The 17,668-nt window shown below is 46.6% G+C and overlaps 1 protein-coding gene across 1 annotated transcript in view; it reads left to right on the top strand.

Annotated features, from left to right (window-relative positions):
* Positions 1-6,752: 6,752 nt before the first annotated feature.
* Positions 6,753-17,668, top strand: part of ENPP3 (ectonucleotide pyrophosphatase/phosphodiesterase 3) — a 148,282-nt gene continuing 137,366 nt past the window's right edge. The window contains exon 1 of the mRNA XM_068231573.1: positions 6,753-7,100. Within this exon, the coding sequence (XP_068087674.1) occupies positions 7,023-7,100 (78 nt within the window). The 5' untranslated portion in view covers positions 6,753-7,022. The remainder of the gene's footprint in view (positions 7,101-17,668) is intronic.

The following is a 17,668-nucleotide window of genomic DNA, read 5'->3' on the forward strand; positions in this document are numbered from 1 at the left end:
ATTGCCGGCAATTAACGCATATCGCCAAACGCAAACGTGTAGCCTGCACCATTTCCAGGCAATTTCCCGGCGATCGCGTTTCAGTGCTATATAAGCGCTAAACGCGATCGCAGAAAAATCGGTGCAGTGTCCAGTGATTTTTCTGCGTTAAATCACAGAAAAATCACTCCCGCAATTTTGCGCTTTTAAGTGTGAATGGGCCCTTAAGCCTCGCTACAGTCCATCATGAACTCTGCTGCATGAAACATCCACCTCTCCTCCTGCATCTCTAGCCCTACTCCCCTCTGCCAGTCCCTTCACCGGCTGCCAGTTACACAAAGTATACAATTTAAAATCTTAACTCTCGCCTACAAAGATCTCCACAGCCTAGCTCCTTCCTACCTAAACAAACTTAATTCCAGATACCATCCAACATGCAAACTCCGCTCTACTAACAATATTCTCCTGTCTTCTTCTCTGGTCACCTCTTCTCACACCCACTTACAAGACTTCTCTCGATCATCTCCCCTCCTCTGGAACATTTTCCCTCAAGGCGATCTGATAACTCACTTCTTCAGGCAAGCATACTCTGCCACCTAGGACACTTCAGCCACTGAGCACCATTTCTACCACCTCATACACAGCTTCCCTTTACCTATTGTCCTATCCCTTAACCATTTAGACTGTAATGTCTTTTGGCCAGAGCTCTCTTCCCCTTTTGTCTCACAATGCTGTGTAATGGGTGTACATGCCTCCCACCCCTGTGTAAGAATATGGAGTTGATTTGTTCACTGTATCAGCGGTAATCCACCATTGTCTTGTATTAACTGCTGTTCTGTTTGTTTTGTAGTGTTATACCCTGTATGCTGTTGTACAGCGCCACAGAAGATGCTGGCACTATATAGATCAATAATAATAAATTGATCTATTGCTTATTTTGTTTGAATGCTGAAGATATGGGTACATGTTATGCCAGCGCCAAACAGCTCAGCACAGAGTGAGCCAAATGACTGCTCTCCCTGCTGACGCTAAACACCCCGGCAGCATTAAATACTATTCCCCCTCCTAGTTGTAGCAACTCGGAGGGAGATGTAATTTGGGGTCTGGCGATCGCTGGATCCCCGAATTACCGTTACGTGGGGTGCCCAACATTATTATTATTATTTTATTTATAAAGTGCCAACATATTCTGTGTTGCTGTACAATGTAAGAAAACAAACAAGGGATACATAATGATACAGACAATGATATACATCAAATATGAACACTGATACAAAATACAGAACTGCTGATTACAATAGCAAATTTAACATGATGACTAAAATGTATAAATGTCTATCAGTGTGCAAGCAATTAAATTAATAACATTCCATGACACAAAAGTGTGAGAGCCCTGCCCTTGAAAGCTTACAATCTAAAGCAGCGCTGTCCAACTGGCGGCCCGCGGGCCGCATCCGGCCCGCCAGGCCTCCTGTTGCGGCCTGCTCCTCTCCCCGGGATGCAGGCATGGCGTGCGCTATGGGCGCCATGCCTGCTCCCTCTTGTGTGGCCTCTCCTGTGTCTCCACTGCCTCACAGCTCACTAGCTCAGACCTCACAGATCGCAGCGACTGAAACAAGCAGAGCGCGTGCATAACACCCGCACGGAGTACGTCACATGCGGAAGTGAAATCAGTCACTTCCGCATGTGACGTTCTGCCGCGCGGGTGTTATGCGCGCGCTCTGCTTGTTTCAGTCGCCGCCATCTGTGAGGTCTGAGCTAGTGAGCTGTGAGGCAGCGGCAGCGGGGCACAGGAGAGAGGTAACGGGCGAGGCAATGGGGGAACACCTGTCACTCTCACTGGGGGGCACCTGTCACTCTCACTGGGGGGCACCTGTCACTCTCACTGGGGGGCACCTGTCACTCTCACTGGGGGGCACCTATCACTCTCACTGGGGGAACACCTGTCACTCTCACTGGGGGGCACCTGTCACTCTCACTGGAGGCACCTGTCACTCTCACTGGGGGAACACCTGTCACTCTCACTGGGGGCACCTGTCACTCTCACTGGGGGAACACCTGTCACTTTCACTGGGGGGCACCTGTCACTCTCACTGGGGGGCACCTGTCACTCTCACTGGGGAAACACCTGTCACTCTCACTGGGGGGCACCTGTCACTCTCTTACTGGGGGGCACCTGTCACTCTCTTACTGGGGGGCACCTGTCACTCTCTTACTGGGGGGCACCTGTCACTCTCTAACTGGGGGGCACCTGTCACTATCTAACTTGGGGGCACCTGTCACTATCTAACTTGGGGGGCACCTGTTACTCTAATTGGGGGGGGCACCTGTCACTCTAACTTGGGGGGCACCTGTCACTATCTAACTGGGGGGCACCTGTCACTCTAATTTGGGGGGCACCTGTCACTCTAACTTGGGGGGCACCTGTCACTATCTAACTGGGGGGCACCTGTCACTCTAACGTGGGAGGCACCTGTCACTCTCTAACTTGGGGGGCACCTGTCACTTTCTAACTTGGGGGGCACCTGTCACTCTCTTACTGGGGGGGCACCTGTCACTCTCTTACTGGGGGGCACCTGTCACTCTCTTACTGGGGGGCACCTGTCACTCTCTAACTGGGGGGACACCTGTCACTATCTAACTGGGGGGACACCTGTCACTTACTGGGGGGGGGGGCACCTGTCACTATCTTCTGCCTATTTATGTGAAATGCTCTCTTTGTCTTGTTGGGGGCCTCATGATTTGTTGGGGGCATCACGATTGCTGAATTTGTCTTGTTGGGGGCCTCATGATTGCTGAATTTGTCTTGTTGGGGGTCACATGATTGCGAACTGCGAGACTATGGAAAAGCTGAATCATCATCATGAGACAATAGCATTAAACCTTGGTTTTTCCATAATGTTCATGTATGAGTTGAAAAGTTTGTATGTATTTTAAATTGTTGTTGCCACTTAGCGATAGATAAGTGACTTTTGGGTTGCAGTTTGGGCACTCGGCCTCCAAAATCTAATGTCCCACATTGCTAAGTTCATGTAAATTTGTCTCCACCCGTGGCCACACCTACATTCTGGTCCATGGCCACACCCATTTTTCGGCAGCGGAACCCCCATGGTTTTTGGCGCACCGTGTACGCCCCGCAACTTCACCAAAATATTAAATTGCATTTTGTGGAAAGTGCTGCCAATCTAATTGTCCTTTAATTGCATTTTTTTTTTCGGGGGGGGGGGGGTGGGGGGGGGTTGCGGCTTTAGCAAGAGCCTTCGGCCCTCCACCATGGGGTCTGAAAAAAATGGCCCTCCATGCCCGTGAAGTTGGACAGCACTGATCTAAAGGAAAGGGGTGGAAACAAGAGGTGGGGGAAGTATACAGTATATGTACAGGCAGTGCGTAATTAGGTTATTTAGTGGGTGCATGGCCTAAGCTAGAGAATATGCTTGTCAGAAAAGGTGGGTTTTGAGGGAGCGTTTAAAGATTTCAAAGATGGGAAGGTGGAGGATGTGCTGTGGAAGGGCAGCACATTCCAGAGGAGGGGTGAGGCACGTGAGAAGTCTTGTACACGTGAATGTGAGGAGGTAATTGTAGAAGAGGATAAAAGAAGCTCGTGTGCAGATCTGAGATTGCGGTTTGGTTGGTATCTGGAGACTAGTGAGGAGATGTACAGGGGAGAGAGATTGTGGAGAGCTTTGTAGGTTAGGGTTAAGAGTTTGAACTGAATCCTTTCGTTAATTGGTAGCCAGTGAAGAGCTTGACAGAGAGGAGCAGCAGAGGAAGAGCGAGAGGAGAGATGAATGAGTCAAGCAGCAGAGTTCAGAACAGAATTGAGTGGTGCTAGTCGGTTAGTTGGAAATCCACCAAGCAATATATTGCAATAGTCCAATCGAGATATAATAAGAGCATGTACTAACATTTTTGTTGTGTCGTGGGAGAGAAAAGGTCAGATACGTGCTATGTTTTTGAGTTGGAGATGACAAGAGCTGGTTAGGGAGTTAATGTGAGGAATAGAGAGGAGCTATGACAGCGCCCAGCTTCGTGAAGATATGTCTTTTACTCATTAATTCTTTGTGGTATATGTGACTAGGAGTGTGACAAGGGGGCATATACTGTATTTATGTGTGGCAGGAGCATGTCTAAAGGTGTCCCTCTTTCAGAACAGAATTGAGTGGTGCTAGTCGGTTAGTTGGAAATCCACCAAGCAATATATTGCAATAGTCCAATCGAGATATAATAAGAGCATGTACTAACATTTTGGTTGTGTCGTGTGAGAGAAAAGGTCAGATACGTGCTATGTTTTTGAGTTGGAGATGACAAGAGCTGGTTAGGGAGTTAATGTGAGGAATAGAGAGGAGCTATGACAGCCCCCAGCTTCGTGAAGATATGTCTTTTACTCATTAATTCTTTGTGGTATATGTGACTAGGAGTGTGACAAGGGGGCATATACTGTATTTATGTGTGGCAGGAGCATGTCTAAAGGTGTCCCTCTTTCTCATCTCTGAAAGTTGGGAGGTCTGTTCTGCCAGTAGTATTCATTCATATTCCTGCTCTACTGCAAGTGCAGCTCATATATCTACATTGTGCTGACATATGGTCAGCCCAACACAATATGTATCTGACATAACACTCTTTTGCGGTCCACAGGAAAACTGTTCAGGGTTGTGTTGTACTGCACAGCACACATCAACAACAACAGACATATGTGAATGGTTTAATATGCAAGCATGGATGCAGCACACTGCATGTCAGGTGCCTATTGAAGTACATTACAATGCGGCAAAGAGCCAGTGTGAACCAAGCCTCATTAATCACCTGGGCTTTATTCTGTCATCTGGCAAATGTCTCTCAGATGTGTGATCCAGAAGATGTTTCTCTTATGAAATCTGTCATCGTGTGCAGCAAGCGCTAGAAGAATGCTGACTATAAGGGTCCTTTGGCACTGTGCACAGGGCAGCCATCAGGGGGGGACAACTGACACTGCAGTGAGGGGCCCAGGGCTTCTGGGGGCCCTGGGCCCCCCCAAAGCGCTGGAAGGGCCGCATATGCTGGCTGCGGGCCTGTGGCTTACTAACCAGCATACCACGTTCCAGCACTCCACCTATACCTAGCTACCTATACTAGGGCACCACCTATACCTGGCTACCTATACTGGGGCACCACCTATACTTGGCTACTTATACTGAGGGCACCACCTATACCTGGATACCTATACCGGGGCACCACCTATACTTGGCTACTTCTACTGGGGCGCCTATAGCTTGCTACCTATACTGGGAGCACCTGTACCTGGCTAACCTATACTGTTACACCAACCATACCAGGCTACCTATACTGGGGGCAACTATACCAGGCTACCTATACCATGGAAACACCTATAGTTGAATACCTATACTGGGGCTTATAATGGGGCACCAGCTATACCATGCTACCTATACTGGGGGCATCTACACCAGGCTGCCTATACTGGGGCACCACGTATAGCTGGCTACTTATACTGGGGGAACCTATACCTGATCACCTATACTGGGGGAACCTATACCTGGATACCTATACTGGGGGCACCTATACCCGGCTAGGGCAGGGGGATGAGCTGGGACAGAAGGAGACAAGAGGTAACATAGGGGGATAAAAGAGGCACAGGGGAACAGAGGTGGACAAAAGAGGCACAGGGAGAAAAGAGATGATACGGGAACATGAGGTCACACAGAGGGACACAGAAGAGGCACAAACTGAGGTGAGACAGAGGGGGACAAAAGAGGCACAGGAAGAAAAGAGGGGGGGGCAAAAGAGAACGGATAAAGGAGAAGAACGGACCTACAAGTCCCTATCTCATTTGTTAACCGGGGACTACCTGTATTTTGCTAGTATTTGGCTCCACCCACAACATGCCATGGCCACGCCCACTTTTTGCTGCATCATGCTGTGCATGCCAATTTCTTCAGTGTTGGAGCCATGCACATTTTTCGCCGCAGGGGATGGGGTGGCTAGTGGGCTGGCACAGCAACCAGTGGGTGGGCCCAGGGAGGGGGGCCCAGGCCTGATGATGCGTGAGGGGCCCCAAAATTTCTGATGGCGGCCCTGAAGTCTGTGCACATTGCATTGTGGTTAAGATACGTACACATGGTGGTTCCAACTCAGCCGTAGCAGACAATAAAGACCGCTTTGGCCAAGATTTGTGACTCAAACTAGCGTGTGTCCAGAGGCAAAATTATCCTGCATGCTGCAGTGATCCACGACACCCTAGCACTGCCTAATCTCATTGTTCTCCTCCCTTGTATATGGGGCTTAAGATCGCAGGGGTGCTGAAAAGTCGCACTGCGCAGTGAAGCATACAGTAGAATGAAAGTGTGCTTCACTGCTGCTGTAAATGCGCACATTGCAGGTAAACGCACAACATGTTGTGCGTTACTGTGTTGGAACTCACTTTGCTGTACTGAGTGTGAAAGTACTGTAGGAATATCATTACATTGTGATGATATTGTCTTTGTGGGCAATTGCAATAGACACAGTGTGAAGGGACCCTAAGAATTTTTGTACATTTTATGAAAAACTTTTTTTTTATATAGTCAATGCTTCTACCTCAGATACTAATTATGCTTAGTGAAGTTATTCATTGGAACACAGAATGACAGGATGTTTTGTTAATGTAATCTGTACTGGAGAGCACCCTGAGATTATTTCACAATGCATTGGTTTGTGTTCATCCTAGCTTTCACTAACTTGTTTAAAGGAGGTGGAGCAGAGTAGCGAGGCGATTTATCTTTATTATCCTAGGCTGCACTTTACCTTCAGTCCATTGAAAGAAGTGTAACTTTTTCACAACAGTAAACTGTGGACTGTGTACAGATAAAGTGTTTAGTCTTTGACCTATTATATGTACTGTGTATTTCTCCGGAATCCTGACAGTGACTCCATGCACTTTGCAGGGGGAAGGTTTCTGTCATCTGCATGAGGAAACTGGCTCATATAAAGAGCTGTAACTAAAAGCCACCGTGACCTGCTGGCTGTCACCAGTCTTCAGCTGTTAGGAAAGAGCACTAATAGCTGGCAGAATGGATTCAAGGGTTAACTTGAATATGGAGGAGCCAGAGGAAAGGAAGAGTGTGAATAAATATAAAATAATCTCTGGGGTAAGTGCCAAGAGCTTTTGTATTAGAGCATCTTAGTTGGTAAGTGCATGTGTGCCAGATCATCATTCTTTAACCTCTTGATTTGTAAATTAACTTCACATTTTGTAAATATTACAGGGATAGTGTAAAATGTACTTTACGTAGTGTGGTTGTTACTTTGCTGTCAGTAATGTATTGTTCAGTTTGTGTAGTTCAGTGTAGCTACAGAGCATGAATATTTCACCTTGGGGTCACCCATCTAACACTATTTATGTCTGTTAAGGCTTGTACACACATTTAACTAAAGTCAGCTGAGGCGGCTGATAACAGCCACCTTGGCTGATAATCAGGCTTGTGTTCAGTGGCTTGTGACCACCAACTTACTAGCAATCTGCCCAGCCGATAAACTCAACCCCTTCACATTGTTTACGCCGATCAAGCGCCCGCTGCATGGCATCACGCACACGCAGCTCTGACGTCCGTTTGTCTCCCCGCTTAGCAACACAGCACATCGTCAGCTACACAGCGACGTCGGCCAAGGGGATCGGGTCCTTGTAGGGTGACATCCATCAAAGGTGTGCACGCACTTTAATAATCACATGATACAGACAAAAAACACCTGCTTTACAAGGGCAGCCACTCTGTGAGAGTAAGCACAGGAACATGAATGATTTGTTAATGGTTACAGTTATTCAAAGCACTTACAGAGTTGATAAGTAACACTGCAGCACCAATAAAGAACCAATGCAGCTGGTAGGAGGACCGCATATGGACCCCTCAGCTTCAAGGGCCCAGATGTGTTCCTAACCTCTGTATCCACTATTGCTACACCACTGCTTTTTATAAACATTAACATAAAATATAGCAATCAGCAAGGCTGATTTATTTTTATTATTCCCACAGACATAAGGCCTATTCCCAAGGGGAATAGCTAATATACTGCTGCCATGTAGTAATATTTTCTAGGTATGCAAAAAGGGCGCCAAGGGAATAAGGGCGCCTGGTGAGGCCGACAATGAGAGCTAACCCTGACCCTGTTCTCACACTGAACCCTGCATCTACCGATGCCTAACTTTAATCCCCCCCCCTCCTCTATGGCTAACTTTAACTGCCCACTCTGCTGCCAATCTGCCGCAAATATAAAACGTTTTTTTGCTGCAGGTGCTCAAATTTCTCCTTAATGCCAATATTTCAATGGGAAACTTTGGCAGTGCTTAGACCCAATTCTAGTGTTTACAACATTTATTTTGAGCTTTCCTCCTGACCTGGCTAAACTTCTAAAAAACCCAGCAGACATAGATGCTAAATTTAAATGTTACAGTGAGTTGTTTACATCAGGGGCATAACTAGAAATCACTGGGCCCCCCTGCGAATATTTGGATGGGGCCCCCCCCATAGGTGCCAAATAATCGTAATAGGGCAGCGTTTCACTGTAAATTAATTGTAAAGTGGGCAGCATTTTACCAGACAATCGTAATGTGGGCCAGAAAATCGTAATGTGGGCAGAGTTCACCAGAAAATCGTAATGTGGGCCTTTAGAAAATCATAATGTGGGCAGAGTTCACCAGAAAATCGTAATGTGGGCACCAGTCACCAGAAAATAGTAACGTGAGCAGCAGTCACCAGAAAATTGTAACGTGGGCAGCATTCACCAGACAATCGTAATGTGGGCAGCGTTCACCAGAATATCGTAATGTGGGACAGAAAATCGTAATGTGGGCAGAGTTCACCAGAAAATTGTAACATGGACAGCATTCACCAGACAATCGTAACTTGGGCAGTGTTCACCAGAAAATCGTAATGTGGGCCAGAAAATCGTAATGTGGGCAGCGTTCACTAGAAAATCGTAACGTGGACAGCATTCACCAGACAATCGTAACGTGGGCAGTGTTCAACAGAAAATCGTAATGTGGGCCAGAAAATCGCAATGTGGGCAGCAGTCACCAGAAAATCGCCATGTGGGCAGCAGTCACCAGAAAATTGCAATGTGGGCATCAGTCACCAGAAAATCCTAATGTGGGCAGCAGTCACCAGAATATCGTAATGTGGGCAGCAGTCACCAGAAAATCCTAATGTGGGCAGCAGTCAGTCACCAGAATGTCGTAATGTGGGCAGCAGACACCAGAAAATCCTGATGTGGGCAGCAGTCACCAGAAAATCCTTATGTGGGCAGCAGTCACCAGAAAATCGCAATGTGGGCAGCAGTCACCAGAAAATCGCAATGTGGGCAGCAGTCACCAGAAAATCGCAATGTGGGCAGCAGTCACCAGAAAATCCTAATGTGGGCAGCATACACCAGAAAATCGTAATGTGGGCAGCAGACACCAGAAAATCGCAATGTGGGCAGCAGACACCTGAAAATCGCAATGTGGGCAGCAGACACCTGAAAATCGTAATGTGGGCAGCAGACACCTGAAAATCGTAATGTGGGCAGCAGACACCTGAAAATCGTAATGAGGGCAGCAGACACCTGAAAATCGCAATGTGGGCAGCAGTGACCAGAAAATCGCAATGTGGGCAGCAGTGACCAGAAAATCGCAATGTGGGCAGCAGTGACCAGAAAATCGTAATGTGGGCAGCAGACACCTGAAAATCGCAATGTGGGCAGCAGACACCTGAAAATCGTAATGTGGGCAGCAGACACCAGAAAATCGCAATGTGGGCAGCAGACACCAGAAAATCATAATGTGGGCAGCAGACACCTGAAAATCGTAATGTGGGCAGCAGACACCTGAAAATCGTAATGTGGGCAGCAGACACCTGAAAATCGCAATGTGGGCAGCAGACACCTGAAAATCGTAATGTGGGCAGCAGACACCAGAAAATCGCAATGTGGGCAGCAGACACCAGAAAATCATAATGTGGGCAGCAGACACCTGAAAATCGTAATGTGGGCAGCAGACACCTGAAAATCGTAATGTGGGCAGCAGACACCTGAAAATCATAATGTGGGCAGCAGACACCAGAAAATCATAATGTGGGCAGCAGACACCAGAAAATCGCAATGTGGGCAGCAGTGACCAGAAAATCGCAATGTGGGCAGCAGTGACCAGAAAATCGTAATGTGGGCAGCAGACACCAGAAAATCGCAATGTGGGCAGCAGTGACCAGAAAATCGTAATGTGGGCAGCAGACACCTGAAAATCACAATGTGGGCAGCAGTGACCAGAAAATCACAATGTAGGCAGCAGACACTAGAAAAAAAAATGCACCTGTGAAAAAAAAACAATTCACTTACCTGACAGAAGTCTTCTCCTCTCCCCAGAGCCGGGACAAGGTCCTCCAGCACCCAAGGCTGAGACAGCAAAGTGCGCCCCTCCATCCCTCCACCCCAGCCGTCACACACTGATTGCTATTAGACTAAGAGGCCCCCATGGGCCCACAACCTCCCCAACACCTTAATATATAGTTATCTGGCTTGCAGTCACTGCCATGTATCCCCTTTTCTTATTTCTTTCTGCTTCAAACACAATTAGGAATGACAGCTGAATGAATTGTGCGCCCCCTCCTACACTGCGCCCTGAGGCTGGAGCCTCTCCAGCCTATGCCTCGGCCCGGCCCTGCCTCTCCCGGCATCTGGCTCGCAGCTCGACGAGTCCTCCTGCAGCACATCTCCCGCGCTGACAGGCAGAGTGCAGGGCTACGGCAAGATGGCTGCCGAAGCCCTGTACTAGAGACACAAATAGTCTCCAGTGCAGGGCTTCTTCGGCGGCCATCTTGCCGTAGCCCTGCTCTGCCTGCCGGAGACTATGCAGGCTGCTGGAGCGGGGCTGCGGGGAATGAACTGGCGCAGCGTCTATTAGACGCTGCGGCCAGTTGAGCACCTTGCTGGGGGGTCCAGAGCAGCGCTCCCCCCACGCACAGTGAGCGGGCCCCAGAGCAGCCCCGGGCGGCAGGGCCCCCCTGCGGCTGAGAGAGTCGCATCCCCGGTAGGTACGCCGGTGGTGACAGCCTTTCCTCCTCCGGGCCCCTGACTTGCTAGGGGCCCCCCTGCAACTGCAGGGGCTGCAGGGTCTATTCCTACGCCCCTGGTTTACATTGATACAAAATAAAAGTAAAGTGATACATATCAGAGATATACAAAACAAAAGTAAAGTGAGATTTGTGAACAAAACACATATGTTTAGATGCACAGCCACCTGCATTGCATAGTAAGATGCAGTGCTATCTGCATAGTGTGTGAAGCACTTAATACTAATGCCCTGAACTTAGAACACTTAAGGTGGCCATACACTCGTTAGATTAGCAGCAGATAGAATATCAGATCTGATGTGTTTAGGAACATTTCATGCTAGGAACAGATTTCCAATAGATTTCAGTATGAAATCTATTGAAAATTGATCTGATGGCATTTTTTGCCATCAGATTTCCATTAGGTCCAATGCAAATTGATAAGCAATCTCATCAGATCGACCTAGATTTTCCAACATGTCAGATCGATTGCAATCGATCGATCGATCGCCCGCTTATCGGCTGAGTGTATGGGCCCCTTTAGTTTGCAAAAGGCAGTTCCCAGCTCTAAAGCTAGGCTCCTGGGGATCTATCTGATTTTTGATTATCTAGATCAGGCATGGGCAAACTTGGCCCTCCAGCTGTTAAGGAACTACAAGTCCCACAGTGCATTGCAGGAGTCTGACAGCCACAGTCATGACTCATAAAGGCAAATGCATTATGGGACTTGTAGTTCCTTAACAGCTAGAGGGTCAAGTTTGCCCATGCCTGATCTAGATCCATATGTTGGTTCCTTAAAGAGACACTGCAGCAAAAAAAATTATGATATATTGATTTGTAAGTGTAGTAAAGCTAAGAAATAGCGGACCTGCGGCGAACGGCTGCAGGCAGAGCTGCGGTGAGGGACGTCCTGGGAGCTTGGAGCTGGAGGAAGCCCCCGGTAAGTACCACTTATTTTACCTGTTTTCCCCGATGACTTCTTTAAGGTGCATACACAGGTCCAACTTTTTCAAACAACTTGGCGTTTGAACTACTTGTAGTGTGAACAATAAGTCGTTCAGACCTCAGGTACACACAGACCAACAAAGCAGCTGATATGCTAATTTACCTAATTTACATGTCGTTTAACCAACTTGATAATGGACAATGGACTGTATAGAACAATGGACTAGACTAAATGACTGATCAAACGACTTGTTGTTTGAACATCTATTAGTTGGACAATCAACTAAAAGTCGTTTGTACACATGCATGGACCTAATGCCGTGCATACACGGCTCGTTTTATGTGCCGGATCGAGCCAGCGGCTCGATGCCTGGCGCATCCCGCTCATCCGCGCGTGCACGCGGATCGATTGCCGCTCGTCCCCGCCGGCGCTTCCTAATCACCGCTCGATTCCCTGCCATTGTCCGCCGGAAGGAATCGAGCAGGCGCGGGTCGAGCGGCATGATTGGGCCAGCTGAATATTATTAGCTGGCCGGATCAGCTGGTCGATACACGGTACAGAAACGTACCGTGTATCCCCAGCATTACAGTTGTTTGAACGACAGTTGGTCCCAAAGATCCGCTGAGTGAATCAGGCAAACCAGCTGTTATTAGTCGTTCGATAGCTCGTACACACGTCCAACTTGTCGTTTGAACGGCAAGTTAGACGACAAGTTGTTCGAAAAAGTTGGACATGTGTACATACATTTAGGCTTAAAAGATTCCAAGATTTTCTAAGGTGTGGATCCCAGTTATATACAAGCACTTGGTTGTTAGCTTTCATGCTTGTCTAAGAAGATGTTACAAAAGGTGAATAAAAATAGCGACAAAATTGGCTCTTGGGTGCATGAGAATACCAAACTTTAATCTACAATAAATCCTATATAATAAAACCTAACTGTCCCTGCATACTCCTGTCCCTGTGTCCTTGGGTCCGTGCTTTTTGCTACTGCGCATGTGCGCAGCACGGACAGCCCGGACAGCAGTTGGAACAGGAGGACAGGGCTAGTTAGCAGGGCGGGTATGTGCACGGGCAGACGGGGTCACGCGCACGAGCGGCGGGTGTGCGCGCACAGGTGCGACGGATGCGCGCGCGTGCATGCCGGGGGTGCGCGTACAAGCACACTGACATGCGGCGGTGGCAGTTTTAAGAAACAGACCTATAGCCCGTTTTTAAACGGGCTAAGGTCGCTAGTATTAATATAATAACATGCAAATGATAGTACAAGTTACATTACAGAGTAAAAACGCTGTGCCACTATTTTTATTCTGTGTTGTAAATTGTACTGTCATTTGTATGTTATATTAATATTTATGGTAATTTAATTAAAGTTTGGTATTCTTATGCACCCAAGAGACAATTTTGTCACTATTTTTATTCATTTTCAGGTTGTTGGCATGGTGCATGGGAATATATTGTATGTTTGTATGATATTTTCATATAATATACCTTTTTCTGCATTTGAATTTCCTATTAGCCCATTGCCTCCTACACATTCTTGTCTTTTTCATGTTATAAAGGTTTCTGCTTTATATATCAGTTTTTCCTATCAGCTTTGAACCTTTATATTGTTAAAAACGGGGGAGAATCCATACCATTATACCATCAATCATACACAATTGATGTATTGTACGATAGTAAATACTGTGCTGATACTGTGCAGGGTTGCTACTAGAATCCATTAAGAATGGATTTGTGGGGCTCATACAAGGTTCTTTTTAAGGTTCCTTTTGGTCTCCCTTGGAATGGAAAATTCTAGGCCTTTTACCTGTGGGCCCAGTACTGGTGTATTACATGAAGCTGCCTTTCGGCAGAACTGCCTCACCGATAGAGTACAACTGTGTATTAGTGCAGTTCAGAATGTGGCACACCCTGGTTCAGAGTGTGTCTATCTATCTATGTGGTAAACAGCTAGCTTGATTCCAGAAGGTCAGACACTATAGCAGGTCATATCTATATAGACACTATAGCAGTTCATATCTGTATAGACACTATAGCAGTTCATATCTGTATAAATACTATAGCAGTTCATATCTATGGTATATCCTATTGCTTTGTGAAAGCCTGAAGAACGCATAAGAAAATAAAGCATTTTTGTCCATGCAAGGAGTTACAAAACAGTAATTAATTAATGCCAGTGAAATTGATAGCTTTATAACTTTTCACAGCGTACACTTTACAGTGCATGTTCATTAGAGAGCCGTGGTGGCTTCCATCTTGATGTCCTTCTAAAATGCTGGTTTTCTGACTTCAGTGTTAGCTGTGTATGCTTTCAAATAAGCCCAAATTGTTGTAATGCTTCCAAATTGTAACCGTGCATGTGCAGAACACAATCGAGGAGACACGCAGATGAGACTCTGGGTCAGAGAATTTTATGTCAGTGGCACAACAGAGGGGACCTGGAGCAAGATGATAAGAAAGGGGGGGGGCTTAAACAATCCCCAGGTAAGTAAAATGAAACCTTTTTTCATCCAGTTCAGGAGTGCTGTAACTAGTTATGCAGTATATCTACGCTCTGACAGACTTTAGCTGAAGTCTAAGGCCGCAAATATTCGTCTTCCGCCGCGATCGCACAACACGCGCACCAGTGCGTGCTGCTACACACGTTCTCATCGCTGCTCGTTAGTAAACAGATCAGTGAATGGGAACACAGTTCCCATTCACCAATCTAAGTGCCTGTGATCAATGATTACCAGCATCAATGAGATGCCGGTGGTCATAGACTATATTGAAAATAAAAGGAAGTAAAACATACACGCATTATGTAATGATCTGCTCAGACCCCTGGAATTCTTGACCTTTGTAATTCATAATTGGCTGAGAATATCTCAATTACCATACCCCCTTAACGAGTTGTTGTCGGAAGCTCAATCAGCTGTTCCATCTACTGTGTGCAAAATCTTTCAGCCTGCAAAGATTTGCATTAACAGTTCACCTTCATCCAAAAAACAGACATAAAAAGCTGCTAAGTCTAAACGTAAAAAGTCTAGAAAGGCTTCCCAGTAAAAAATCCATTGCCTATAGCAATTACTAATAAAGAAATTATTTCTGTAAAGTCTGAAATGTGGAAAAAACACTTGAATGTGATGAATCCAGAGAGACGTTTCAGTCTCAGGTTTTGTTGCCCCAAGCTAAAGCATATGTGGATCTTATGATAGGCAGAATTATTCAGTATATTAAAGGTGTAAGAAAACCTATGCATGTTCCTGATCCCAACCCGTATGAGTGTTGCCTTGATACAGGGTTGTTTGAGCCTCCATTTGCTTCATGGGAGATTGGGGCTTCGGTTGAGGAGTTTAAGTTTGATTGGAAGGTGTTTTGCGATTTTTACATTGCAAAAAGCGAGGTGATTCTTAATGCTTGTGTACGCTTTGATTGGATCTGATGAGTGTGACGAATATTTTGTGGATCCGCTGATTTGTGTGTGGCAGACGATTTTGGATGAATTGAACATACACCAACCAATTGACTCCAATAAAGCGGCACTGTTGTCTGATGATTGTTCTTGCCTTTCTGGGGTAAAGCAAGTGAGTTTAGACACTGTGCGATCTGAAATGAATGGGTGTACTACTGTGGTGGACACCTGTGTGAATTCTGAGAGATTCTCTCCTGCTTGTGTGGGGTTTGAGTCTGTGCGATCTGATACCTGTTTCTCAGATGACCCTGCTATGGGAAAAATTCCTAAACCATGCAGCCTCAAGAGTAATGTTAATATGACTAAGAAAATTTCTCCTGTTGTTGTCACAACTTCTTCTGCAAATAAATCTATGTCTCACTCTGTTCACACCTGTAAAGGCACGTTGCCTGATGACAGTTGTTTCAGTGTTTCTGTCCTGAACACTTTGCAGTCTGGTCCACAGATTGCGGAGGTTTTCGCTTTAGAAGCGTCAGTTTCACAACCTAAAGCGATCTTGGATTCACAAATTTTGCGTACTGACTCCTCGGATTCGACATTGTTAGCCGAGTCTAAAGGTGAGACAGCGCTTTGGTTTTGCGAATCTGATACTGAGGGATTTTTGCCTTGTCCAGAGAAGGTTTCTGTGAGCCTGCCCTGTACCATGAATGAAACCATGATGTCCACTCGCACTGACATTTGTGAGTCCCTTTCTTGCTTTGAAGATAGTACTGACTCTCCACCCTGTACTCTGGATGAGTCAATATTGCCTTGCATAAAATCTCTTGCAGTGACCCTAGAGGCTCGTCTAGGTATTGCTACTATTCTCGCCTGTTTTTCTGCTATTTTGGAATTGCAGTCTAGTTTAACTGCTATGCAGAATTCTGCGTACAGTGAGATTAGAGTTAGGGAGTCAGTGTGTGTTCCAGTAGATATTTCTGTGCATCCTGTTCATGAAGGTGAAACTCAGTCTCAGCGGATTGTAGAACCATCCCTGGGACATTTGCTCTGTCCGCAAAATGTATTTGATGTTTTGCCCTGTAACATGGATAGTTCAGAATCCTTGATTTCTTTGTCAGGAAACTTGGGAAACGATGCTCCTGAGCTTTTGTTTGATGCTCTGGAGGTCTCCGAGTTCCTCCCAAAGGGTGCAGAACTTTTGGGAGGTGCCTTCTGCCCCGCAGGGCCGTCTGAGGTATTGCCCACTTGACTACTTTTGCAGCTCTTGTGGAGCTTCAGTCATGCGTAGTCAATGATGACTTTTGGTTAGATACCATTACAGTCACAGAACTTTCTAAGTCTGAGTGCAAGTCTTCTTTTAAAAGTTCAGTACTTGTGACCACTACTCGTGATGGTTCTCTGCCCAGTCCTGGTTTTGGTCTTGTCGTGACGGACTCTGAGGTTGGCAGTTCCTCGACATGTCCTGAGGTTTCTCTTGTGCTAGTGTACCCCGATGCGCTCTGTGACCCAGAAAGCCCAAGTGTGTCTCGATTACCAGCATGCTCCGATGCTTCCTCGGTGGAGACATGTTCTGATATTGCCTGCCTGCCTGCATGCCCAGAAGTGGTCCCTAAAAGCCCTGATCTTGATGGTTGTCCTTGTAATCCTGAATCCGGAATGGTCATAGGTTCCATAGGGGTTCTTGGTAGTTCTCCATGTGATCCTGATGAGCGTTCTGGCCTCTTGGGATCTCTGCGGAGCTTCAAAGTGTTCTGGGAGATTCTGGGAGAAATTTTTCTTGGTACCCTGAATGGGATCAACAATGGCTTCTCTGTTGAAAGGGACACTTCAAATAGGTATTGTGGCAGGTTTGGTATTTTTGGACGGTCCCTGGAAGGTGGTGGGTATTGCTCGGAGGGTGTCGATGGGTTCTTATATGTAGAAGAAGGCACTCCACAGGCTCCAAACTTGCGTTTGACTTCTTTATTCGAGCAACAGCACACACTACATGTTACGGGTACTCTGACCCTTCATCAGGTGATGAACACCTGATGAAGGGTCAGAGTACCCGTAACATGTAGTGTGTGCTGTTGCTCGAATAAAGAAGTCAAACGCAAGTTTGGAGCATGTGGAGTGCCTTCTTCTACATATTGGAAACGTTGTTGCTTTGCAGGGGTGGCGTACGTGCAGGAGAGGAGCACCGGCTGTTGCTACCTGGCCAAGGGATAGCAGAGGTGAGACTCATAGGTGCTCAGATTGAAGTGTCGATGGGTTCTTCTCTGGCATTCACAGTTCTGATGGGTGTTATGCTTAGACTTG

Source organism: Hyperolius riggenbachi, chromosome 4 (assembly GCF_040937935.1).
Source record: "Hyperolius riggenbachi isolate aHypRig1 chromosome 4, aHypRig1.pri, whole genome shotgun sequence".
Lineage (NCBI taxonomy): Eukaryota > Metazoa > Chordata > Amphibia > Anura > Hyperoliidae > Hyperolius > Hyperolius riggenbachi.